The sequence below is a fragment of the Ascaphus truei genome, chromosome 2, assembly GCF_040206685.1.
Source record: "Ascaphus truei isolate aAscTru1 chromosome 2, aAscTru1.hap1, whole genome shotgun sequence".
Lineage (NCBI taxonomy): Eukaryota > Metazoa > Chordata > Amphibia > Anura > Ascaphidae > Ascaphus > Ascaphus truei.
In genome coordinates, this window is record NC_134484.1 from 65,075,416 (window position 1) to 65,101,375 (window position 25,960).

Consider the following 25,960-nt stretch of genomic DNA (forward strand, 5'->3'; position numbering starts at 1 on the left):
AAACTCTGCAGCCCCTTTTGACATTCAACAGGTCAAATGACTGCAGGGTGGAAAGGTGAAAAGAAGGGATTTTCAGCATTTCATTATTGAAGCGAATGCATGTTTAATATAGTGAAAGACAATGGGTATCCATGAGCAGGGAGACTGGAGACATGTTGGGGTCCTTTAGATTTACTGATGCATGTTATGATGCCAAATGTGCACCAAGTGTGCTGTTGGGGGAAAGGTCAGGCTAGGTGTGCCCAATAGTCATTATCTGAGGTCAGTTTCTCTGTTATTATGGTCAGCATCATTATGTCCACAGTGAGCTGTTCTCCGGCACTTTCCCACACTGTCCAGTATAAACAGCTGCAGTTAGCAAAGCGCTGAGAGATTCATGGTCGTGAACACGCTCATGTGTTCTTTGGGTGTCACTGGCCAGCTTCTCTTCCCATTCATATCTTTTCCGAACCCCTTTGCGTTCCGAGAGGCCTGCAGCGCGTTTCGAATCTCTCTTCAGTAATGATGCCGTGTGATATTTCTTCTTTTTTTTTTATTAGGTGGAGCTGGTAGAAGAAACCCGACAGCTGGACTCTATGTACTGCCGAAAGCTGCAGGCTTTGCAACAGGAGAAGGCGTCCGGGAAAGATGAAGTAAGATAAGCTCTTGCTAACACACTTAGGCCCAGACTCACTAATCTCTGTTAGACCTCAGTTAACATCATGTTAATGGCAATGCTGTACTCACTAAAGCAAGTAACATAATGTTAATTTAGGTTTACTTTACATGTGTAACCCTCCTCACCTGGCTCCAAAGGAGTTTACATCAGATTGATTATATACATGACAGTACTCAGTCTCTCATACCTGTGCTGGGTGGATGCAGGCTGGGTGTGGAAGCTTGAATGTAGCAAGGATGGGCACCAGGAGCTTTTATTAAACATAGTGTTTTATTGGACATCCGTCAATAATGCTTCACAGACATTGACATGTTTCACACTTGATTGATAACTCGTGGCAAGTAATAATATTCAGTTCTTCGTCCCCTTTGTAGCTCTCACTCTTACGTTAGGGAAGTACTGGCCCTATCTGGGCTTCATCCCCTTTGCAGCTCTCAGTCACACGGTGGGGAGGTTCTTGTCTTGTATGGGTTAAACTGGGAGTCTCCTGCATAGAGTTAGTGATGCCCCATGTTAAATGGACCTCTCTGGAATACAATTCAGGTTGCTGAATTAGGAACCCGCTACTGGGTACCGCATACTTCTTCCATACCTATCTGAGCAGGGTTGAACAGGAGACCTTCCGGTTGAGCAAATCCAGACACACTCCAGAGTTACTTGTGGCATGCTTCCTCCTGTTCAATAGTGAGAACAATGTCGGACGCATTCTACTGGGGCTTACTTAAAGGGCACGGTCCTTAACTGAAAACAAAAGGTGACAGGACACATCTTAATACATTAATTCAGGGGTGCGGAAACCTTTCCCCGTACACACCCCTGCCTGCTCTCCTCGGCGCCTCGCACCCCCCCCTGCTCGACCTCGGCATCAAATGACGCGCGGGGTCATGTGACGTCATGTGGCCGTGGTAACGTGACATCACGTGACCCCGCGGTGTCATTTGACGCCGGGTTACCAGGACGACACGTCGCTGGAAGGGAAGTGTATTATAGAGGCCATGCACGGTCCCCCAGCATTTTATTTAAATGCCTGGAGGGAGAGCGTCGGACCTCTAGAACTGCCGCGCGCCCCCCAGTTTGCGCACCGCAGCATTAATCTATACACACAAACCTATTTACAGGACGTAACCCAGTCTGGACTCTCAAGAACCTGTTTCTACAATATTGGGTGGAGCTATAGATATCCTATCTCCTTATAGTGATATCACTAATTACAAGACAGAGTGGCAATCCCTTCCACATAGTCATCCTACATCACATGATGGGGAGGGAAGTAGCCTGAGTGATCCCGCACAGTTAACCCATTAAGGCCATTAACCCCTTGACTGAAATAGTAGATCCAAAGGTGGGCTACGCTTAAAAAAAAAAAAAAACTACCGACATAAACAAATGATGTTAAAGGGAAAATGAGAGGCAAATTCTAATCAAATTACCCCATAGCATAGGAAAACCCCTAAGCATGACGTTGCGTTCATGTTAATGCCCCAAAATAACATTACATTATTTCAGTCCTCAAAAGAAAATAAAAATAGTGCGCGCGGTCCCAAAAATCTTGTAATGTCCCAAAAGTGTGAATACAATTCTCTCTGCAGCTCCTCACTCTCCCGTGATCAGCGGGGCAAACAACCGAAGCAATAGAACCATATAGCAGGGCGCAAAAGAATAAAAAACACACTATTAGTATAAACATAAAAATGATTAATATTTATAATAAGCATAAGATAAAAATAATACACTTACATAATAAAACAGGATCACAATAAATCCAACCGTCTGTAGCTAAGCTTGGGGTAGGTGGTGTAATCAGGCATAAACTGACACAGTGGCAAGATGAAAAAAAGTCTCAATGTCAAGTACAATCAGATCTCCCGGCTCAGGAAACAACACTTGCACCCAGCACTTAAAGGAACCCACAAGAAGGAACATCAACGGGTGCCCTGAGAAATGCTGTAACGCTTACTCTCTGCTGCGTGGGACGTCACCTCAACATGTTTCGCGTCATACGACGCTTCGTCAGGAGGTATGATTGACAGTGTAGACGCCCAGTTAAAGTAGAGGAAGTAGAGACAGATCAGCCAATAGGATTTGCTCATTCTCCCAATAACATTATAGGCTACCCAGCCAATTCAATCAGTGCCAAAACATTTAACACATGAACAACCTCAGACAATACACTCATGCAAATGAGACATAACCTGGTAGTGTTATGTTCCTAAAGAACATCTAAACATTAAATTAACAAAAACGAAGGGAAAAATAACCTGGACATTAAAATGACAAACAAAGGATAAGAAATGGTATCTAATCTATTAACACATGACTGATCACATATATCTAATCTATTAACACATGACTAATCACATATATACATACACACATAGCCATCATAAAGATGGAACAGAAAAAATTTCAACATAGTTGAATACTGTAGTGAATAATGAATAAGGGATGGGCTGACATAAGAATTAAAGATGAAACATATAATATAGAAAAAGGTGAATGGTGAATAATAATTAATTAACAACATAAACCAACTGCAACCTGGGATAAAAAATACAAAATATGAAATACAATGGAGTAATGAATAACTGACAATAATATACAACATGAAACATGGGATAAAGTATAAAAAAAAAATTAAAAAAAAAAAAATACTAATGGTATAATACTGCTAAGAAAAAACACCTGGACATTATAAAGACAAAGACAAAAATATGGGGTAATATCTAATCAAATGACACATAAATAATTCCATATATACACACATATTACATAGCCATCATAAGGATGGAACATAAAACATTACAGTCATAGGTGAAAAATGAATAATGTTCAATAGACAACATAAGCATCTGCAGCATAGGTTAAAAATAAGATAAAAATCTTTTTACACATAATAATGAAAATGAAACTCAAATAACATAAGTTACTTATGGAATTGAGCCAATTCAATTAATTCATTGAGACCGCCTGGTAACTTGGTCTCTAATGTATGTATCCAATATTGTTCCCTCTGTAACAATCAAATTAACCCCTAGCATAGGAAAACCCCTAAGCATGACGTTGCGTTCATGTTAACGCCCCAAAATAACATTACATTATTTCAGTCCTACCTAAACCTGGTGTTACTCCCATCCAGACACTGAAATAGGACAAAAGCAGTATTTCAGTGTTTGCGTAATGACAGGTGTAGGTATGACTAATATACCATAGTATTAATTCCCAGAATTATTTCTCTTGTCTCCCCCAAAAGCCCTATTACTCTGTGTTTTTGAGAATAACATCAAGACTTTAATAACGTCACATTATATGAAGATGGCGTATATATTTGTTTTGTGAGCACGCTGTTAACCTCAGGGCAAATAACGTCTCTTAAATAAGTGTCTCACAGATCATTACTTAGATGAGTTTATGCCAAGCCAGACGCTCAGAGAACTTGACACATATACAGTACAGTTGACAAAACGACGCTCACAGATGCATTCAAGTGAAGGGTTGTTAAGGTGCACGAAAGCTTAGCACCATTTCAGAAATCTGGATCAGTGAATCTATTCAGTCTAGCAACACAGCTCTGCGTGATGAACAGTAAACGGGCGAAGGTCGGAATACGTTCTGGCAATCTTTTTCAGGACATATCGGACATCAATGAATCTGATTGGAATTTGTCTCCTTGAAACTCCGATACTAAAAATGTGATTGCTTTTTTAGGAACAAACAAATACTTCTGCAGTCTTCTGTACATTGTCAGAGAGAGTTCAAAAATATAGATTTCTTTTCAATTATTAATGTTAAGCATCTCTCTCCCTAGGATCATGCTTCCAAGACCATCTTCTTGCCACCTCCTGACATTCCCAAAGAGCCCAACCTGTGGGAGCAGGTACCAGAGGAATACAGAAATTATAACCTCGGCACCTTAATTCGACACAGGATGGAGCTAGAGCATTTCCGTACATTTCTGGATGATCATTTTGCAAGGTAAGAAGGTCTTTTTGGAGGTATTTTTATCTTAAGCTTTTTAATCCCAACTAAAAATGGCTACACATTTTTTTGGTGATCTGGTAGGACAGTGGTTCCCAACTCCAGTCCTCAAGGACCCCTAACAGTCCAGGTGCTAAGGAAGGAAGCAGTCATCAGAACTCTTCTAAAAAAAGCCTTCAATAGACCCGGATTGCATTGCTAATTACAGGCCTGTATCAAACCTTCCTTTCCTAGAGAAGATTATTGAGAAAATGGTGGCAACCAAGATGGAAACCCATCTATTAACCTATGACATTTATGGCCCAGTCCAGTCAGGAATCAGAAGATTGCATAGTACTGAGACAGCTCTGGTTCTTGTGCTAAATGATCTCCAAATGGTGAGAGACAGAGGGGACTGTTCGATCTGAGTACTACTTGACCTCTCTGCAGCATTTCATACTGTAGACCATGAAATCTTGGAGCGCCTGACGGATTTCTGTGGACTGAGTGGCACAGTTCTCAGCTGGTTCATATCTTTTCTCACTGGTAGGTTACAAAGAATATCTTAAGGCAGGGGAGCACAAACATTTTGAACTGCGCCCCCATGCCAGCTCCCCCTTCGCTTGTGTGCGGCGGCAAATTATGGAAATGTTTCCATGGAGACATCCGTGTGACGTCACCTCGTATGACACAGCGGCGTCATTTGATGCTGCGTTGCCATGGCGACGTGTCACAGCTTCTGAATCAAGGTAAGTTTTATTGTTGCAGAGGCCTCACGCGACCCCCCAGTATTTAATTTAAATGTCTCGTGAAGAGCGCGTGGCCTCTGCAAGCGCCCGCGCCCCCAAAAAAATCCAGCGCCCGCTGGAAGGCGCGCCCCCCACTTTGCGCACCGCTGTCTTAAGGAGTGTAGTTCTCTGCACCAATGCTTCTGTCATGTAGAGTGCCACAGGGTTCTATCCTATCTCCTATGTTGTTCAAAGTGTACATGCTGCCACTAGGGAACAATCAGACAGCATGGTCTGGATCATCACTGCTATGCAGATGGCACTCAACTCTACTTGTCCTTTGCACCAGACTCTAAGGACCCATTCAATCTTCAATAGATGTTTATCTTAGCTCCTAGTGTAGATGAGTGCCAGTTGGTTGAGGTTGAATTCTCATAAGACAGAAGTACTCATGGTGGATGCTCACTGTTGGAAGACAATGAGACTGCAGCTAGGTCAACACACTGGCCTTAAGCTTGGGGGCTCCCAACTGCTAAATTCTGTGCGTGTGCGGAATCTTGGTGTTGTCCTTGACTGTAACTTGACCCTTAAACATCAGGTGTCCGCCGTGATCAAATCTTCATTCTTCCACCTAAAGAACATAGCCAGTGTTAAGCACTTAATCCCACCAGAGGATCTTACTACGCTTGTCCATGCCTTTGTGTCCTCATGCCTAGACTACTGCAATGCACTCTACCTGGGTCCTCCAGAAAAAGAACTGCGCCAGAATTCTGCGGCCAGGTTCTTAACTAACCAGACCCGTTTTTGCCACATGACAACTGTTCTCCGTTCTCTGCCCTGGCTGCCTGTAAAATGGCGAATTTATTTAAAGATTGTCTTGTTCACATTCAAAGAAGTACATGACTAGGGTCACAGCTATCTGAAAGAGCTTCTAGTTCCCTACACTCCCATTCGCTCACTTTGATCTGCAGATGAAAGACTCCTAACAGTTCCCAGAATCTCCTTGACTTCCTATGGAGCCCAAGCTTTTAGCCACGCTGCTCCCACTCTCTGGAATCATCTGTCTTGTACATTTCGAGAGGCCCCCTCTCTGGAAATCTATAGAAACAGGCTCAAGACCTACCGGTTTACCCAGGCATTAAATTAATGAACCACAACCTGTCCGGCATTTAATAGCTACAGTGCCATCCCATCCTGTATTGTATATTTCCTTGTGTCTGGTCTCTTTTATAACCTTAAATGTTTTCCTCTTTTTCCCTTTTTGTAACTGTGAAGCACTTTGAGTCCCATTGGGAGGAAAGCGCTACATAAATAAACTTATTACAGTATTATTATTATTAAAGGCACAAAAGTTTGTTTTACCTTCCAAATTACAGAAACTGCACTGTACTACTTAGGACAGTGTAACAGGGACTTATCCCTGTTTAACTAAAGCAGCATCTGAGCTCTGAGAATCCAGCAGAGCGATGGTTAATTGCGGCCACTCAATTAGCTAGTCTCCGCATGGACTAATGAGAGCTCTATAAAAAGATGGGAAAGAAGTAGGAGTAGCTGAAAAGCATGACTGTCTTGGCAGAGTGGAGCCCACCTAACTAAGGCTAAGGCCCCGCTCCCAGAGTCAGCGCGCCCGCACTGCAGACAGGCGGGCGCGCTGACATACACAGACCGCGATATGCGGTCTGTAGGGAGCGGGAGGTGGGCGGGAGGGGGAGGTTTGAGCGGGAGGGGGGGCGTGGCTTGAGCGGAGGGACCCGCTACTCTCCCCCCCCTCCCTCCACGGCTCGGGTAAGTAAAGCAACACACACACACACAGACAGAGGCAGGCACTCACGCACTCAGGCACACACACACACACAGACAGAGGCAGGCACTCACGCACTCAGGCATACACATACACACACAGACAGGCACTCACGCTGCTTTCACTCCACACTCCTCCCCGCTCCCCGAAGCCTCTCCTCCTCCTGAAGCCTCCCTTCCCCATTGGCTCACAGCCACACCACGTGACGCGTCAACGCTAGGGATCACCATTCTCTTGTATCCCATAGCAGCTGACGCGCCACAGCGTGTAGCGAGCTGTGCAGCCAGGGGGGACCGGGACCGGCTCCGCAGGATTCCCCTGCTGGTGGGGAACTCGCGTGTGGCCGCCCGCGCCACCGAGCGCAGCGGGACCGAGGCCTTAGGAAACCAAGAGGCAGAAGATAAGGGAATTATTAGAACTTCAAAGTCTACATTTACATTCTTAGTCAAGAATCCTAAAACAATTTTCAAATATCTATCACTGAGATTGAATCCAATAAACATATCACTGTCATTAGTTCTAGATTGCTGAACTCTAAATTGTAAGCTCTCAGCAGCAGGACCCTCAGCACCTATTGTCTTGGTCTGCATTCCTCATGTGTTCCTACTTTGTATGTCATTCTTTTCATTGTATGCATGTCAAATCCTCATTGTACTGCACTACGGAATATGTGCGTGCTTTATAAACAGATCATGACAATAATAATTCATTTTGATCCCTCACCGGGCAGCATCTTTCATATGTGGGGTGGCTCCAGGGATAATTTAAGCCAGTTCAGAATTTCATAAAAACGAGACCCAATTTCATAAACTGGCGTGAATGGAGATCTTAGGGTCGCCAGGAGCCAGCTAACAACCCTAAGTGCAAAACATGAACGTGTTCATTTTTAGTATTGTCAGCAATTATCCCTCCTAATATAAACTGCTGCTTTAATTGATACCTTTCTTTAAAAACCCTTTTCTGTTGATGTCACCTTTGAACCCCTTTACTACCCTCTGGCTGTCAAGAGGTTAACTCTCTTTCTGCTTGCATATTATTCTATTGAATATTCTTCTGTATTTCTTTAATGCTGTAGTGTTAATATATATATATATATATATATATATATATATATATATATATATAAACTAAAATACTTTTGACTACTTTTGAAATTGCTACCACAGAGTAAAATTATTTTTTACCAAATTTAAATAGGAGAAAGAAATGATAAAGGAAAAAAAGTATATTTGACTGCAGTATATATTTTTTAGCTGTAAGTGTCCTACTCTGTGTTGGTGCCCTCTAGTGTACAAAAAGGTCAACTGGCTGAAGGTTTGCAGAACCCAACACAGTTTATACTACAGTAGATGTGGCCAACACGTTCCCCACCGGCATTTAGAATGGCCCATGTGATCAGAACCGCTGATAAGGGGGAAAGCTGGGACAATTGTCCTGGGCCCGGTGGCTCTGGGGGGCCTGCTGGCCGGCGCTCGAACTTCGGCCCGTCCAAAGGTCGGGCTCAACTTCTGAGTCTGGCGCCAGAAGCTGGGCCTGCCTGGAAGTCAGTCCAACTTCCCAGCTTCAGTCCACAGCGTCACCGGAGGCCTCCTCCAACCACCAGGTTAAATTCTTAGAGGGGGAGGGAGGGAGTGAGCGGGAGGGGGGGGGGAGAGAGATTGAGAGAGGAGGAGGGGGGAATTGAGTGAGAGAGTAGTGCAAATATGAATAATTTCTCCCACTGATTATTTATGCTTAAAGGGGTTCCCTGGCGCACTATCAGATAATAAACCTGACGAATCGGAGTAGTCCCATGAATCAAAAGATGGTATAAAGAAGATCCACAGTCCACAATGTCCCGTTCTTTTACACAGAATGCTGGTCTGAAAATACAAATAAAACAACCATTGCGCAGTACCCTATGGTCAGTATTCCAAGACCCCACCGTTGCTATCTACTTACTTAAAAATAGATAAGAATGGGCCTCAAAAGGTTTCTTTAAGTCCCCCCACGATTGGCTCCGACTGATTCCTGCTGCTGGTATCACGCTTTACACTTCCAGCATCAGCATCACCATACCGATTGGGAACAGAAAGGGGCACCAATAGTATAGCACTATAACATTTATTGTTAAAAAATGACAAGCATAAAAACATGCACTCACATGCGAGAATGCCCTATGCGTGTCCTACAACGTGCCGTCCGCTTCACATGGGAGGATGTCGAGGGATTGCAGGGGGAGGCTGGAGCCGGCGTGGGTCCCCGCTTCGTGGCCGCGACTCGGAGCGCCTAGTCCCTCCTCCGATGACGTTCCCCGTCAATCAACCTCCTTTCCTTCCACAGGGTCTGCACGTTGCAGCACGTTCAACAGGCTCCACCCTACGCGCGTTTCGTGACTCTGACGTCACTTCTTCAGGGGTAATGGAGCTGTGAGGGCACTTGAGGTATTTTATACCCTTGTGCAAAGCTGACAGGGAGTTCCCATTAGTTGAATGTCTGATTGGGAACTCCTGTTGATTGTCCACTTGTTGGCTGATACCTGGCAATTCGTGTGTTTAGCAGGTTTAACCACTTCATGCCTGGACAGCCAATTGCACTAGATGATTACATTCTAGCATGCTGTAAAATACTTTACACAAAATTATTTAATACATCAGTATCATAAAAACCATAATAAAACTCTATAAATTGTAGAAATAAAAAGTAATTAGCAACCCTGTGGCTTATTATTCAATGTGCGAGATAGCTATTTGTATTGATCACTGTTGCTAACAGCATAAAGGACCCAGAGGTGGAAAGAGATTATTTGCATAGCAAAAAAACAAAAACAGATAACCTGGTTATGCAATATTCAACATCAGCAGTTACAGACCTAACTGTCCCTCAAAAATGCTGCCAGGTCAAATTCGATGTTTAATCCTCTCGGGGTTAAGGTTTTGAGGGTATATATCCAGTAGCTTTCGCGTCTGGATATAAGATTGATTTTATCACCCCCCCTCCAATTCTGCTTGGGGCAGTCAATCCCTTTACAGATTAACCCTTCCGGATTTTGTCCATGTTTATTTTCAAAGTGACTGGAGACGCTATGTGTCTCCAGACCCCTTTTTATATTATAAACATGTTCTGCAAGACGTCGTTTCAATGGTCTACCTGTTCGCCCTACATATTGTAGTCCACAAGGGCACTCCAACAGGTAGACCACAAAAGGAGTCTTGCAGGAAATGAATGAAGGGTTAATCTGTAAAGGGATTGACTGCCCCAAGCAGAATTGGAGGGGGGGTGATAAAATCAATCTTATATCCAGATGCGAAAGCTACTGGATATATACCCTCAAAACCTTAACCCCGAGAGGATTAAACATCGAATTTGACCTGGCAGCATTTTTGAGGGACAGTTAGGTCTGTAACTGCTGATGTTGAATATTGCATAACCAGGTTATCTGTTTTTGTTTTTTTGCTATGCAAATAATCTCTTTCCACCTCTGGGTCCTTTATGCTGTTAGCAACAGTGATCAATACAAATAGCTATCTCGCACATTGAATAATAAGCCACAGGGTTGCTAATTACTTTTTATTTCTACAATTTATAGAGTTTTATTATGGTTTTTATGATACTGATGTATTAAATAATTTTGTGTAAAGTATTTTACAGCATGCTAGAATGTAATCATCTAGTGCAATTGGCTGTCCAGGCATGAAGTGGTTAAACCTGCTAAACACACGAATTGCCAGGTATCAGCCAACAAGTGGACAATCAACAGGAGTTCCCAATCAGACATTCAACTAATGGGAACTCCCTGTCAGCTTTGCACAAGGGTATAAAATACCTCAAGTGCCCTCACAGCTCCATTACCCCTGAAGAAGTGACGTCAGAGTCACGAAACGCGCGTAGGGTGGAGCCTGTTGAACGTGCTGCAACGTGCAGACCCTGTGGAAGGAAAGGAGGTTGATTGACGGGGAACGTCATCGGAGGAGGGACTAGGCGCTCCGAGTCGCGGCCACGAAGCGGGGACCCACGCCGGCTCCAGCCTCCCCCTGCAATCCCTCGACATCCTCCCATGTGAAGCGGACGGCACGTTGTAGGAGACGCATAGGGCATTCTCGCATGTGAGTGCATGTTTTTATGCTTGTCATTTTTTAACAATAAATGTTATAGTGCTATACTATTGGTGCCCCTTTCTGTTCCCAATCGGTATGGTGATGCTGATGCTGGAAGTGTAAAGCGTGATACCAGCAGCAGGAATCAGTCGGAGCCAATCGTGGGGGACTTAAAGATACCTTTTGAGGCCCATTCTTATCTATTTTTAAGTAAGTAGATAGCAACGGTGGGGTCTTGGAATACTGACCATAGGGTACTGCGCAATGGTTGTTTTATTTGTATTTTCAGACCAGCATTCTGTGTAAAAGAACGGGACATTGTGGACTGTGGATCTTCTTTATACCATCTTTTGATTCATGGGACTACTCCGATTCGTCAGGTTTATTATCTGATAGTGCGCCAGGGAATTATTGTCTGTGTTTTATCTGTGTCATTTGTTATCTCTCTGTGTATGTTATACAGCCCTTGTGGATAGGGTTGTTATATTCCCAGGGCAGCCATTCCCCAACCTGCCACAACAGGCTGTGAGGAATTCACATTAGATTTTTCCTTATAGGGGACACTTTAAATATTCATTTTATTATTGTTAAGCACCTGGTTATTTTAGTTAATATTTAGGTATAGTTATATAGGTTTGAGCGCTGATCACATGCTTTTAGTTTAAATTTTCCTCACTATATGCTTAAAGGGGTTATTTATTAAAGACCTCTAACTGAAAACCGAGTGCAAATAAAAAACAATCTGCTCCAGATTTCGCAAGAATCCCCCACTCCCCCATACATAGATCTGATGCTGTTTTTGCCCCAGTCTTGCAGTCAATGTACTTTGATGTTTCAGTCTCCAGGCTGCAATATTGGAGTATCACTGGAGCTGAAAGTTGGCCCAGATATATATAAATATAAAATATAAAATAAATTAAAATATATCTTGTCTGGCTTGTCATGATTAATGATCCTACCGGGCCCCGTCAATCAATATCTTTATAATATATTTTATATTTATATATATAGTATTTATTTTATATTGCTTTTGTCTGAGAGCCACCTACAGATGTAGCAAGACTTGCTGTCTTTGGTATCATGGACGAACAAGCAGAAATCGTTGGCGCTGAGGACAGTGTCTGCGGGGATTGACGGGGCCCGGAAGGATCATTAATCATGACAAGCCAGACAATATATATATTTTACATTCTTGCGTCCGGTAAGAAGAGACTGCACTCAGGTGTAGTATTCCAAAGGATGTGTATTAGGCATAAGGTACAAAAATAGGCCGCCCAAACCGACGTTTCTGTCCCGGAACGGGACCTTTCTCAAGGGGGTGCCTTGAGTGCAAGCTATGGAATGTTTCTATATATATATATATTTATTTATTTGGTGCATCTGCACTAGTCTTGCCCAGGATACGTTGATAGTAGACCCTATAAGATAATTGATACTGACATATCTGGAGGTATATGTACTTCAAAACAATGTGCCTGCATGTGAAGACTTTATACATAGGATGCATCATTTATTGTTTGTAATGATTTTTTGCGCATTGGGTCATGTTGATTACCACCCGATTGATACAATTTAAATGGAAACAGAATGATGTATACAGTATGTTTAGTTATAACAAGTGTTGGTAAATATCAGTTATTAGTGTAATATTATTTATAATAACAATACTGTGACAATTATCATTTTTTTCAACCTATATAATGAAACAGCTGTGCTGCGTCAAATACATTTTGGGGTTGTTACATAGCAATGTAATTCTGCGCTAACGTGATTAACGGTCTTGTTTGGGTTTACACCAAGTTGAACTTGGCGGATGATTTTTGACACACTTTCTCCTTTTTTTGTGGCACACAAAAATATCCTTTTTTTTTAGTATATAACTATTACTATTACCGTACCATTGCATGCCAAACACCAAAAAGGAGGGGGGGAAATAATTGACGTTGCTGGCGCGGCTGGAGAAATTAGACGCTAGTACATACAGTGCACACAAGCTCAATTGAAATTGATTTCCATGTGCCAATGTTTGCTCTAAAAAGACATTTGCAACGCTCAGTGTCTAAGTAATATTAGCTCTGTTTAAAAACGTAACCACTCACCTAGCATAAGAATAAACAATACCAAGGTATGTCTTGCATGTTCTTTTCCAATAAGTGGTCAACATGTGATTAGGGTTGACAGCGGGCTTCTCCAAATATACTGGACACAGTGGTGAAAGGTGCGACGCACGCACGCACACACATCTCTCTCCACTGTCCGTTCCATGCTATTTCCTCCTCTCCTTAGCCCCATCCCCAGACTCCTGACATCTCCTCCTGATTGGCTGCTGCTTGGTAATGCAGCCAATCAGGATGGAGGAAGCTGCCCAGCCCCCTAGCAACAACCCTGCTCAGCGAACTCCCACAGCCCCCCAAGCCGGTCAGGTCACTATGTCCAGAGAGGTAATACCGGACACATACATGTCTAGTATTACCTCTCATTTTTTACTGGACAGAGTGTCCAAATACAGGACAGTCTGGTTCAATACTGGATACTTGGCAACACTATGAAGTGATCTGATGGTCCAAATGGAGTCACTAAAGTAATCAAAGGTGACATTTAAATGGAATTCCTTTACTCTGGTTCTGCTCTCATTTTTGCAGCCAGGAGACTTTATAGACCCCCAAAATGTTGCTGAGTACAGATGAACCCCGTTATAACGCGGTCCTTGGGGGCCACAGAATCAGACCGCGTTATAAGCGGATTCGTGTTGTAGCGGATCGCGCTATAACAGGGCTGAGCTGTACTTCTATGTTTTAATTTAGAAACCTTGGTCTGCTTAAAAAATAAATATGTATATTTCAGAAAATGTATTCCCTTTTGTTCTTAAGCAAAAATACTCACACATACTTTAAAATGGCTTAAGGCTATTTACCCAAATTTGACAAAATGATTTTGCTCTTCCTTGATCAAGAACAATACCACTACATTATGAAGTACAGGAGGGCCCCGGGTATACGGCGGGTTCCGTTCCAGGGGCCCGCCGTATAGTAAAAATCGCCGGAAAGCGGATCCGGCGATTTTCAGTTGTTTGCTTGCGCAAATCGACATTTTCGCCGTTCTGCGCATGCGCGACCTATGGTCTGCGTGCGCAACCTACGATCTGCGCATGCGCGCCGGGTGCAACCGCCTATTCTGCGCATGCGCGACTGAGGATCCAAGATGGCGGCCCCCTTCTCGGTGCCGCCGTATCGGCGGATCGCCGAAAAGCGGAGCGCCGAGAAGCGGGGCCCTGCTGTACTTCGAGCTCCAGTTTGGATAATATGCTGATAAGGTTCATTTAACTGCATTTGGTATAGCAAACTGCAGCTGGTTCTTTTATAGAAGAATTGGTATGTGCAAAGCATTATGGAAACAGGAAATAAATGAAGGGAGAGCAGAATGTATCAGAGCTGCCTTTATCCCCTGGAGCCACTATTGCAGTTTGATCTGCGAACACAAGTGTTGGCTCAAAAGTGCATTGGTTACCACAATAACCCAGAAGATTAGCCAGCCGCTGCAGTGATCCAAGGCTATAACATTTGGGATTAAAGGCGTTAATGCAATGCATGAAGGGTTGATACTTTAGGAAGTATTTTTGTATAGGGGTGAGATATACAGATGTCACACCAATCCTTAGCATCAGGCTAATACTCAGATCTGGTAATGTACAATCTCCAGCTTATATGTATGTTGTTATTTCCCACTTAATGTAGCCATGTTTTCATGCAAATGTATTGCCTAATCTTTAACACGTCATGTTCCCGAGGTCCATGTTCAATACTGCACGTTCATTCAGCTATTCAATGGCAATAAGCAACGTATATACTGTAAGCAAAATATAAAACACAGAAAGACATAACGGCACAGGTAGAACAAAATACTTTTCCAAGTAAGATATTGTCAGTGCACATGTGCCTGTGTTGGAACACTCAATAATATATGGCTTTAAAAAGCATTTCAGTATTCAAGTGCTGTATGTTTTTTCTGTATTTCAAAAAACCAACACTGTAAATTAGATATTTCTGTGTTCCCCTATTTCTTTTTCTATATGAAGGTAACTAAAATGTATGTCCATGAGGATGGTAAAGACAGGTATAACCAAAGCCCATCTATCTTATCTTGAAACACACAAATCAGAAGATACATTACTTGTGAGGTTTTGGAAGAGCTTTGTAAGACAATTTAATCTATTAATATATGTTGGTCCCATTAAAGGGTTTACAACCTATAACTAATCTGTACTTCTGTAGGACCAATACGTCTACTAGAACATTGAACTAAACCACACCCAACACACAAATAAACCCATAAGCACAAATCTTGAGGCCCAGCCTGTGTAAATTATAATACTACTGACCATAATGGTACAGTGTATCAGGTGCTGCTTGGTTTGCTTTTGTCTGAGAGCCACCTACAGATGTTGCAAGACTTGCTGTCTTCGGTATCATGAACGAACAAGCAAAAATCCTTGGCGCTCACGACAGTGTCTGCGGGGATTGACACGGCCCGGTAGGATCATTAATCATGACAAGCCAGACAATCTGGAGGAGCCCTGCAGAGGGACACGGCACATTCTTCTACGGTACAGAAGCAGTCTCTGTGAGTGTGCCCTGTCCCAGAGCAGCTCAGAAGGTAAGAAGCAGTCTCTGTGAGTGTGCCCTGTCCCAAAGCAGCTCAGAAGGTAAGAAGCAGTCTCTGTGAGTGTGCCCTGTCCCAGAGCAGCTCAGAAAGTAAGAAGCAGTCTCTGTGAGTGTGCCCTGTCCCAGAGCAGCTCAGAAGATAAGAAGCAGTCTCCGTGAGTGTGCCCTGTCCCAGAGCAGCTCAGAAGGTAAGAAGCAGTCTCTGTGAGTGTGCCCTGTCCCAGAGCAGCTCAGAAGGTAAGAAGCAGTCTCTGTGAGTGTGCCCTGTCCCAGAGCAGCTCAGAAGATAAGAAGCAGTCTTCGTGAGTGTGCCCTGTCCCAGAGCAGCTCAGAAAGTAAGAAGCAGTCTCTGTGAGTGTGCCCTGTCCCAGAGCAGCTCAGAAGGTAAGAAGCAGTCTCTGTGAGTGTGCCCTGTCCCAGAGCAGCTCAGAAGGTAAGAAGCAGTCTCCGTGAGTGTGCCCTGTCCCAGAGCAGTTCAGAAGGTAAGAAGCAGTCTCCGTGAGTGTGCCCTGTCCCAGAGCAGCTCAGAAGGTAAGAAGCAGTCTTCGTGAGTGTGCCCTGTCCCAGACCAGCTCAGAAGGTAAGAAGCAGTCTCCGTGAGTGTGCCCTCTCCCAGAGCAACTCAGAAGGTAGAAGCAGTCTCCGTGAGTGTGCCCTGTCCCAGAGCAGCCCAAAAGTTAAGAAGCAGTCTCCGTGAGTGTGCCCTGTCCCAGAGCAGCTCAGAAAGTAAGAAGCGGTCTCCGTGAGTGTGCCCTGTCCCAGAGCAGCTCATAAAGTAAGAAGCAGTCTCCTTGAGTGTGCCCTGTCCCAGAGCAGCTCAGAAAGTAAGAAGCAGTCTCTGTGAGTGTGCCCTGTCCCAGAGCAGCTCAGAAGATAAGAAGCAGTCTCCATGAGTGTGCCCTGTCCCAGAGCAGCTCATAAAGTAAGAAGCAGTCTCCTTGAGTGTGCCCTGTCCCAGAGCAGCTCAGAAGATAAGAAGCAGTCTCCGTGAGTGTGCCCTGTCCCAGAGCAGCTCAGAAGATAAGAAGCAGTCTCCGTGAGTGTGCCCTGTCCCAGCGCAGCTCAGAAGATAAGAAGCAGTCTCCGTGAGTGTGCCCTGGTCCAGACCAGCTCAGAAGATAAGAAGCAGTCTCTGTGAGTGTGCCCTGTCCCAGAGCAGCTCAGAAGGTAAGAAGCAGTCTCCGTGAGTGTGCCCTGTCCCAGAGCAGCTCAGAAGGTAAGAAGCAGTCTCTGTGAGTGTGCCCTGTCCCAGAGCAGCTCAGAAGATAAGAAGCAGTCTCTGTGAGTGTGCCCTGTCCCAGAGCAGCTCAGAAGGTAAGAAGCAGTATCCATGAGTGTGCCCTGTCCCAGAGCAGCTCAGAAGGTAGAAACAGTCTCCATGCCTGCCCAACCCCTGGATGATGTAGATAACAGAATATGGGTATCTACGTCATGATGGGGAATACTATAGGGCCTGCAGCACTCAAATAAGGAAACATTGGCAGAAACTGCTGTGAATTTGACTAAAGAAAAAAGATTATGCAGAGTGATATACAGAAAAGTCCGACAACATTTCGGGCTTAGCCTTCGTCAATTATTCAATTTTCCTTTTTTGAGTGCTGCAGGCCCCATCGTTTTTGATTAATTCTGGATGGGTACACGGGTCACCATCCTACCCATAATAGCACCTTTCTAAAATGTTTAATTATTATTGTAGGTGAGTGCCCACCATACCCAATCTTTGGGAAATACTATAGGACCATATTTGGTCATCAAGGGGGTTGGATAGGACATTTAACACTGTCCAACCCCCTTGATGACATAGATGATGGAATATGGTCCTATAGTATTTCCCTTCTTGATACAGAGACTACTTCTTACCTAGTGAGCTACTCTGGGAATGGCCCACTCACAGAGACTGCTTCTGTTCCATAGAAGAGTGGGGCGTGTGTGCCTCTGTGCCGTGTTGCACCGTGTGTAGGCCTCTGCGCCATGTGTGCGCCTCTGCGCCGTGCGTACCTCCATACTGTTCGGCTTTATAGCTCTGAAGGATTAACACTGCGGGGCTCCCATTCAGATGCAAGGACCCCCGACGCGTTAACCCTTTCTGTTTTCGGTGCAGAGATCGCGTGCCGTCACAGCACCATAAGCCATTGAGGCAATGAGAAGAGTAAGCCATTTAAATACAATTGAACAAGAGTCTTTTGAACTCTTTTGCCGATTTTCATATTTACTAAGCAGTCTTCAGCTATAAAACACTCTCCGACACAGAAAGACGTGTTGTAGAGTGAGATATGGTGCTCAAAATCACATGTGAACTCTGTCACAAAATAGTATCTTTGCATAAGTCTTTAACATTCAAGTAAACATGGAAATGTCCTCAATATTGCAGTCCATAATAAATGTGCCAATGAGATAGTGAAGATGCCTAGTGGTATGTGGCACCTAATCAAAGTCTCAATATGGCAAGATATACAAAAGCAGAGCCAGGAAATATAAAGGGACTATGCCCACTACCTGTCAGCTCACACAGGGCCATCCAGCATACCCAGGGCGTGCGAAGTGTGAAATCCAGAATAGCAGAGAAAACCGGAGCACAGCCAAGATTCACAACAACAAAACAGAACACTGACACTGAATGACACCTTACAGCCCACAGACTTGAATGGACTATATGGTGTTTTCCGGAACATAGAGGTGCCTTATGACATAAGACTACTTGGTAAATATGGTCCTTAATGTCCTTTAGTGAATAATGCTGTACAATAACCATTAAATATGTAGCATCCTCACTATTACACCCCACCTCCCCCACCCCCCGCCTGGCACATAAGTCCTGGTAAGAGCAGGAAGTGCTAGGGTTAATAGTTAGTTTTATATAATAATAATATATTATATATATATATATATATATATATATATATATATATATACAGTGTTCGACAAATCACCCAAAAATCTACTCGCCCAACCAAAAAATCTCCTCGCCACCTAGTCCCGCCCCCAACCCCGCCCCTAGCCCCACCCCCAACCCTAGTCCCGCCCCTAACCCCGCTTTAAAATAAAATATATAAATAAAATACATTTAATAAATTCCTAGTCAGAACAACATTCGTTTTTGACATACATGTATTTATTGTATTACATTATACTACAATTAGTCCTTGTTACGTGTGTGTGTGTGTGTGTGTGTGTGTGTGTGTGTGTGTGTGTGTGTGTGTGTGTGTGTGTGTGTGTGTGTGTGTGTGTGTGTGTGTGTGTGTGTGTGTAAATGTCGGATCTAGAAAAGCAGATCTCAAATGTCTAGATCTAGAGCAGTTAAGATATATATAGGGTAAATAAGATATCCAGATCCAGAGTGTGAGACAGAGAGAGTGTGGGTGAGAGACAGAGAGAGTGTGAGACAGAGAGAGTATGGATGAGAGACAGAGAGAGTATGGGTGAGAGACAGAGAGAGTATGGGTGAGAGACAGAGAGAGTATGGGTGAGAGACAGAGAGAGTATGGGTGAGAGAGAGAGAGAGTATGGGTGAGAGAGAGAGACAGAGGGAGAGGGGAGAGAGAGAGACAGAGGGAGAGGGGAGAGAGACAGAGAGGGGAGAGAGACAGAGAGGGGAGAGAGACAGAGAGGGGAGAGAGACAGGGTGACACACACACACAAAGAGAGAGAGAGAGAGAGAGAGAGGGTGGGTGACACACACACAGAGAAAGAGAGAGAGAGAGAGAGAGAGAGAGAGAGAGAGAGAGGGTGGGTGACACACAGAGAGAGAGAGAGAGAGAGAGAGAGAGAGAGAGGGTGGGTGACACACAGAGAGAGAGAGAGAGAGAGAGATGGTGGGTGACACACACACACACACACACAAAGAGAGAGAGGGTGGGTGACACACACACAGAGAGAGAGAGAGAGAGAGAGAGAGAGGGTGGGTGACACACACACAGAGAGAGAGAGATGGTGGGTGACACACACACACAAAGAGAGAGAAGGTGGGTGACACACACACAGAGAGAGAGAGAGAGAGAGAGAGAGAGAGAGAGAGAGGGTGGGTGACACACACACAGAGAGAGGGTGGGTGACTGGGTGACTTGGGTGGGTACTTGTGGTGTGTCACACTCTCTCTCTCTCCCCCCACACACATTCTCTCTCCCCCCACACACATTCTCTCTCCCACACACACTGTGGAGTATGAGGCACCGATCCGAGCAGGCCACCTTCCCCTGCACTCAACACCTGCCCCAGGCGGGTCAGCCCAGCAACCGGGGATGGAGGAAGAAGTGTACAAGTGCATGTAAAAAAGCACCAAGAATCTGCCCTCCAGCCTCCCCAACCTGTGACCGCCAGTACCTCCAGCCTCCCCACCCTGTGCGCGCCAGTACCTCCAGCCCCCTCCCCCCCCGTGCGCGCCAGTACCTCCAACCCCCTCCCTATGTGTGACATCATCAGCTTCCCCCTCACACTCCGCATTCATTTTTCTTGGTACCTTTCCCGTTCCCATATATACAGAAGGCAATTCTATTTGCATCGGTTGGTTTTAAAAAGTGACATTTTTGTGTAGTCCACATTGGAAAATGGCTTTCCTTTAAAATGTGGCAGATGTTGCATTATGAAAAACATGTAGAAATGAAGCTTTGCTATCCATGCTAAACTCTTTCAGTGCCCAGATATGGCCTGAACTACACAAACGCTATGTCTCTTTCTCGCTCATCTCCCCTGCACCTGGCTTGTTATCGTCAAATCTGTTGGGTAAATTTAAAAAATAATAATAATAACTTACTCCAGCCACACTATGCGCTTGATTCAATATGAAATTAAAGTCTCATTAGATGGTGACATATGTTTCATCGCATTAGCATTGATAATGTATAATTACAGATAAGCTAAAAATAATTTTCTTTCTTGCAACATCCTGTTGCCATCTCCAATATTTCCTAGACCTAGAGCATAAAACATCTCTATTCAGAGATCGTGTAAGCTTCCGTATCTGCTAGGCATAAGAACAAATACATTGGACTAAAATGCAGTATCCCAGCCTTGATTCAACTCAAGTTCAAGTGGATACATGGCAGTAGGATTTGGTAACATGCAGATGAACACTGCAAGGGTCACGATATGCTGATATACAGTATGAAGACCCCCACGCCCCTTTGGCAATGCATTTGCTTTGTTTCCTTTGAAAGACACAAGCCTGCTGCATGAATTCACCAGCAGCCGAGAGACAAGTTTCACAGGAGACAAGCACATGTTGCATTTGCCTCTGATAACATGCAGAATTGGAGGACAGCTCAGTTTAACCACTTCTGTGCCAAAATGTGTATTATTAATCACATTACCTAACCAGGATACCCAAAAAAAGGTGAGATATTAATCATGGAAAAAACAGTAATTTAAATAAAAAAATAAAAAACAACCTGATGTTGAAGTTTCACTGGGAAGGGGGTTACAATGCAAAGTAACCCTTTCATGCAACAAGCTGTGGGGTGGAGTCTGCTGGATACATTTCTAGCCTTATATCCCTATGACCAGTAATGAAAGGAGCACCGATCTGTTGCAATAGCTTTGTGGTCAGCAGCATGGCACATGTGCCAGTGAGATGTCAAGCACATACACAAATAACAAAACACCAGCCACACATCCCTCTTCACATTAAAAGTTCCCTGTACCGCTATGTTGCAAAAGCCTTTGGTAGGATAGAGAAGAAAAAACAAACTTTCATGCCATTTTAATTATGCAACATGTTTTGGGTTATGTAAAAATACTATGCTCTGATTAGAGATCCCATCAACACCCCAACTTTGCATTAAGCTCCCACAAAACCACCACATGTTGCAAAAGCCTTTGCCAGTGGTAGAACCCCTCTGGCATTAAATGGGTTGAATAAAACGTCCTTTTTTGTTTATGTGTGTGGTTAAAACACTTACTTTATGTTTGCAATTCCATTCCACTTCTCTTCTCTTTGCCTCCCCGCTCTGTGGTACTGCCCAGGGTGGTAGCACACTGCCCTCCCGCTGGGAACTCACTGCACACATTGCTCGCGCTCCCCGAACTCTGGGGCAGGTGGCAGCAGCTGCAGAAGCACGAACACACACACGAACACACACACACACACGAACACACACACACAATGCATAAGAGGACATCAGTACTTACCTCTGTGCAGAGAAGGAAGGGCAGGCTTGACTGCTCAGCTCACAGAGCATGACAGCGCGCCAACACGTGTCTGCCCAATCAGGAAGGGGGATTTTTTTTATTTATTTTTTGGCGCGAGCAGGGAAATTTAAAAAAACAAACACGTGTGCTGCTTGGGCCAATATTTACTCGCCCGGGGGTTTAGTCCACACGCCCCGGGCGTGTAAATGTATAGGATTGTCGAACACTGTATATATATATATATATATATATATATATATATATATATATATATATATATATATATATATATATATATATACACACCCTGTTCACTTATGTAACTATGTATTTGTAACCATGTATTATTTGTCATCTTAACTCTATGCCCAGGACATACTTGAAAACGAGCGGTAACTCTCAATGTATTACTTCCTGGCAAAACATTTTATAAATAAATAGTTGATGAGATCCCCTCCCCTCAGTTGCAGAGTGTAGCAATTTACAGGCAGAAGTCTGGGCTTCTGGAATTGCAAGAAGAGGGGGAGGGATAGCTTGGCCCCTCCTGCTGTATGTCTAAATGGGTTCTGCGATAGACAGTTAGTTGTTCAATCACCTAAGGAAGTGTCAGTTCATCCCTCACATAGGGGTGCGTGAGCAGGGAACATTTAGACTGACTGGGAGTCTCAAACTCCTGGGATGAAGAGTCAAGGGCCAGAGAAGACTGTAAGACCTTCCCTAGTAAGCAAGAAGGAGTATTCCGGATGCAGGGGATAGGGACTAGGACACCTAATGGAGACTTCTCTTGCAGAGGAGGTAGGGGGACCCAACTCCTGCTAGGTGTGGAATTGAGGTGGGACTGGAAGCTAAGGCCTGAGTGGGAGTGGACATTGCCAGCGTGAGGTGCAGGAGTGATTTTTCAACTTTGGGGTTCGAGTTTGCATCTTTTGGGACCATGCAATGGAAGGTATGCAACTGTGTTGAACTGTGGCACTCAGGACTGTGATTTTACAAGCATGGGTGGAGAGAAAATGGTTAACAGTGGATCCCGCCGAAACTGGGATGAAAAAATTCTGCTGTGGTGTGGCATGAAAGCCCTTTCTGTGCTGCCTGGGACTCCTGGTTCCACCAGGGGGAGGAGACCGTGAGGACATCATGATCACGGGTGTAACAGCGGATACAGTGACAGCACTTAAGAGGGAGGAGCCTGTGATAAAGGAACAAGTTCAACCTGCGATCAGTGCCGGCTGCTGCTTCTACAGAACAGGAGTCCGGTACCAATTCAATACCCAGAGACTCGACCTGCATGGAGGTTGACCATCAATGAAGCTGACTTGCCACCGTTGGTGTGTCCGCTACGCGTCCAGCCTAATGTGTTTACTGCAGAGAACATTACCACAGGAGCCGAATATGGTTCTGCCTGAAACAAGTGCTGTTTCTCCTGAAAGACTAATGTACTTACCTGTCTCCACATCGGGCGGTGTGAGAGGCGCTGAGTTCTTTTCCCTCCTGGAGATGGAGCAACACCGCTACTTGGAATGATCTCGGGGAGCTATGTCCATGGTTTCCAAGGTAACCAGTCCCGACCAAGAGGCCACCGCTCAGTCTAATAATAATAATAATAATAATAATAATAATAATAATAGCATGTTCTTGTATAGCGCTGCTAGTTTTACGTAGCGCTTTACAGAGACATTTTGCAGGCACAGATCCCTGCCCCGTGGAGCTTACAATCTATTTTTTGGTGCCTGGGGCACAGGGAGATAAAGTGACTTGCCCAAGGTCACAAGGAGCCGACACCGGGAATTGAACTAGGCGCCCCTGCTTCAAACACACTGCCAGTCAGTGTCTTTACTCACTGAGCCACTCCTTCTCCCATGCCACTCCTCACTCTAATAGCAAACACCACAAATTTACAAATAGCAAACAACTACTCAAATTTCTACTCATACTATTACTCTCTTTAGCAGGTGATATTGAACCTAACCCAGGCCCTCCCATTTCAGCTCTGTCCCATACCCCTGAGAATTCCACCTTTAAATTCCAAAAAGGTCTATCTGTCGCCCATATAAATATCCGGAGCCTGCTGGCCAAACTGGATGAACTAAGGGCATGGTGCCTTATCCATAAACCCAAAGCCATTGTTCTCATTTAAACATGGCTAACCCCTAAAACCTCTGATGCAAACATTGCCATTCAGGGATACTCCATTTCTAGGAGATATAGGTCAAAGAGAGGAGGAGGGGTGTTATTTTATATTGCAAACACCTTACAATTTACACTGTTAAATTGCCCCCAAAGCCCACCCTCTTTTGAAATCCTGGTTGGCAGAATCTGCCTCCCCTTTTCTAAGCCCATCTTGGTTGCTGGCATCTACCGCCGCCCTAAAGCCCCTCTACAGTCCCTGACTGATATCACCCAGTTTCTTGGCTCCATTTCCTCTCTGAATGAGAAGAGTGAGCAGCTAGTTTTAGGAATTTCAGCTTCAATTGGCTCGACCCTAAAAACCACAAAATCCAGATACAAATCAAGTCGCTTAACCTATCGCAACTAATTTCCCAACCCACACGGAAAAACCTGAAATCGCACAACCACTCCTTGCTAGACTGGATTCTCTCCTCAACTCCCAGCAGAATCCAATCCTCAGGCATACTTCCTGACATTTTCAGTGACCATGCAAGTGTACTGTGTAAGGAAAATTAAATCACCAAAATCAAGCCCTAAAGTTCTCCTCACTAGAACATTTAGAAACTTTAACCCACAACAGTTTCTGGCTGATCTTACCAACTGCCCTTGGCACAGAATCGATTTAATTCCTGACCCTGATTCTGCGCTCGACTATTTCCAATTTGAGTTCTTAAAACTCTGTGATATCCATGCTCCACAACGCAGAATAAGAGTACAGGGGGCCCATCTTTTGTGGGTTACAACTGACCTTATAGCACTCTACCAGTTCAGAGTATCAAAGTAACTGGCACTACCAAGGATCTCAATCACTACAGATGCATGTGGAATATGTGCACAAGGCAAACAAGACATGCAAAAGCACAATATTACTCTGACAATCTTCACCAGAATACATCAAACCCAGATATCTTCTGGAAGGTTATCAACAACATATTCCAGCCTTCTAATCATCAACAACCAAGTAATATCACTAAGGGGGATATTACTTTGACATACGCCACTGACATTGCAAATGCATTCAATGATTACTTTGTGGGGTGTGCTATTAACTTACTAGCGAAACACAACCCAAACCACAAACATGAATCTCATCCTGGGAGTACCCATATAGCCCCACCCCCTCCGAACACTGCCCACAATTTTCAATTTGGCCCAGTATCCGAAGACGAGATTGCACAAGCTCTCCTCAAATTAATACTAAGCAGCCAATGTGGACCTGACTTACTGCAATCTAAGTTCCTAAGACTTGGTGCCCCAGCCATTGCCAAACGAATTGCTTCCATAGTCAACTGTATTCTGTCTGCAGGCCATATACTAAGATCTGGAAAACTGCCAGAGTTGTCCCAATCTTGAAAAGTTGGGACAAAAACACTGTCTCAAACTACAGGCCAATCTCTCTTCTCACAATACTATCCAAACTCATGGATAAATGTGTTCACTCCCAATTAAGCGATTACTATACCAAGACAAATTTCCCTAGCCAATTCCAATCTGGCTTTTGCCCCAAACACTCCACCGTAACTACCCTGCTAAAAGTTTGCAATCAAATCCAGTGTGGAATGGAACGGGGACAACTCACTGGTGCAATATTCCTAGATTTTGCAAATGCTTTTGATACTATTGATCATGCTATCCTGCTTAACAAATGTCAGTGCTCTGGAATAGGGAAGCATGCTTTAAACTGGTTTCAGCCCTACCTATCAGGTAGATCCCAACATGTGTCCATCTCAGGCTCTAACTCCAACCCCTTGGATATCACCTGTGGTGTCCCGCAAGGCTCTGTTCTGGGGCCC

General features: G+C 44.3%; 1 protein-coding gene across 3 annotated transcripts in view; it reads left to right on the forward strand.

The window, feature by feature from the left end:
* RGS22 (regulator of G protein signaling 22) overlaps positions 1-25,960 on the forward strand; it is a 174,172-nt gene that overhangs the window by 78,878 nt on the left and 69,334 nt on the right. For all 3 annotated transcript variants that reach the window (XM_075582634.1, XM_075582633.1, XM_075582632.1), the window contains exons 16-17: positions 540-632; positions 4,464-4,630. In XM_075582634.1, the coding sequence (XP_075438749.1) occupies positions 540-632; positions 4,464-4,630 (260 nt within the window). The remainder of the gene's footprint in view (positions 1-539; positions 633-4,463; positions 4,631-25,960) is intronic.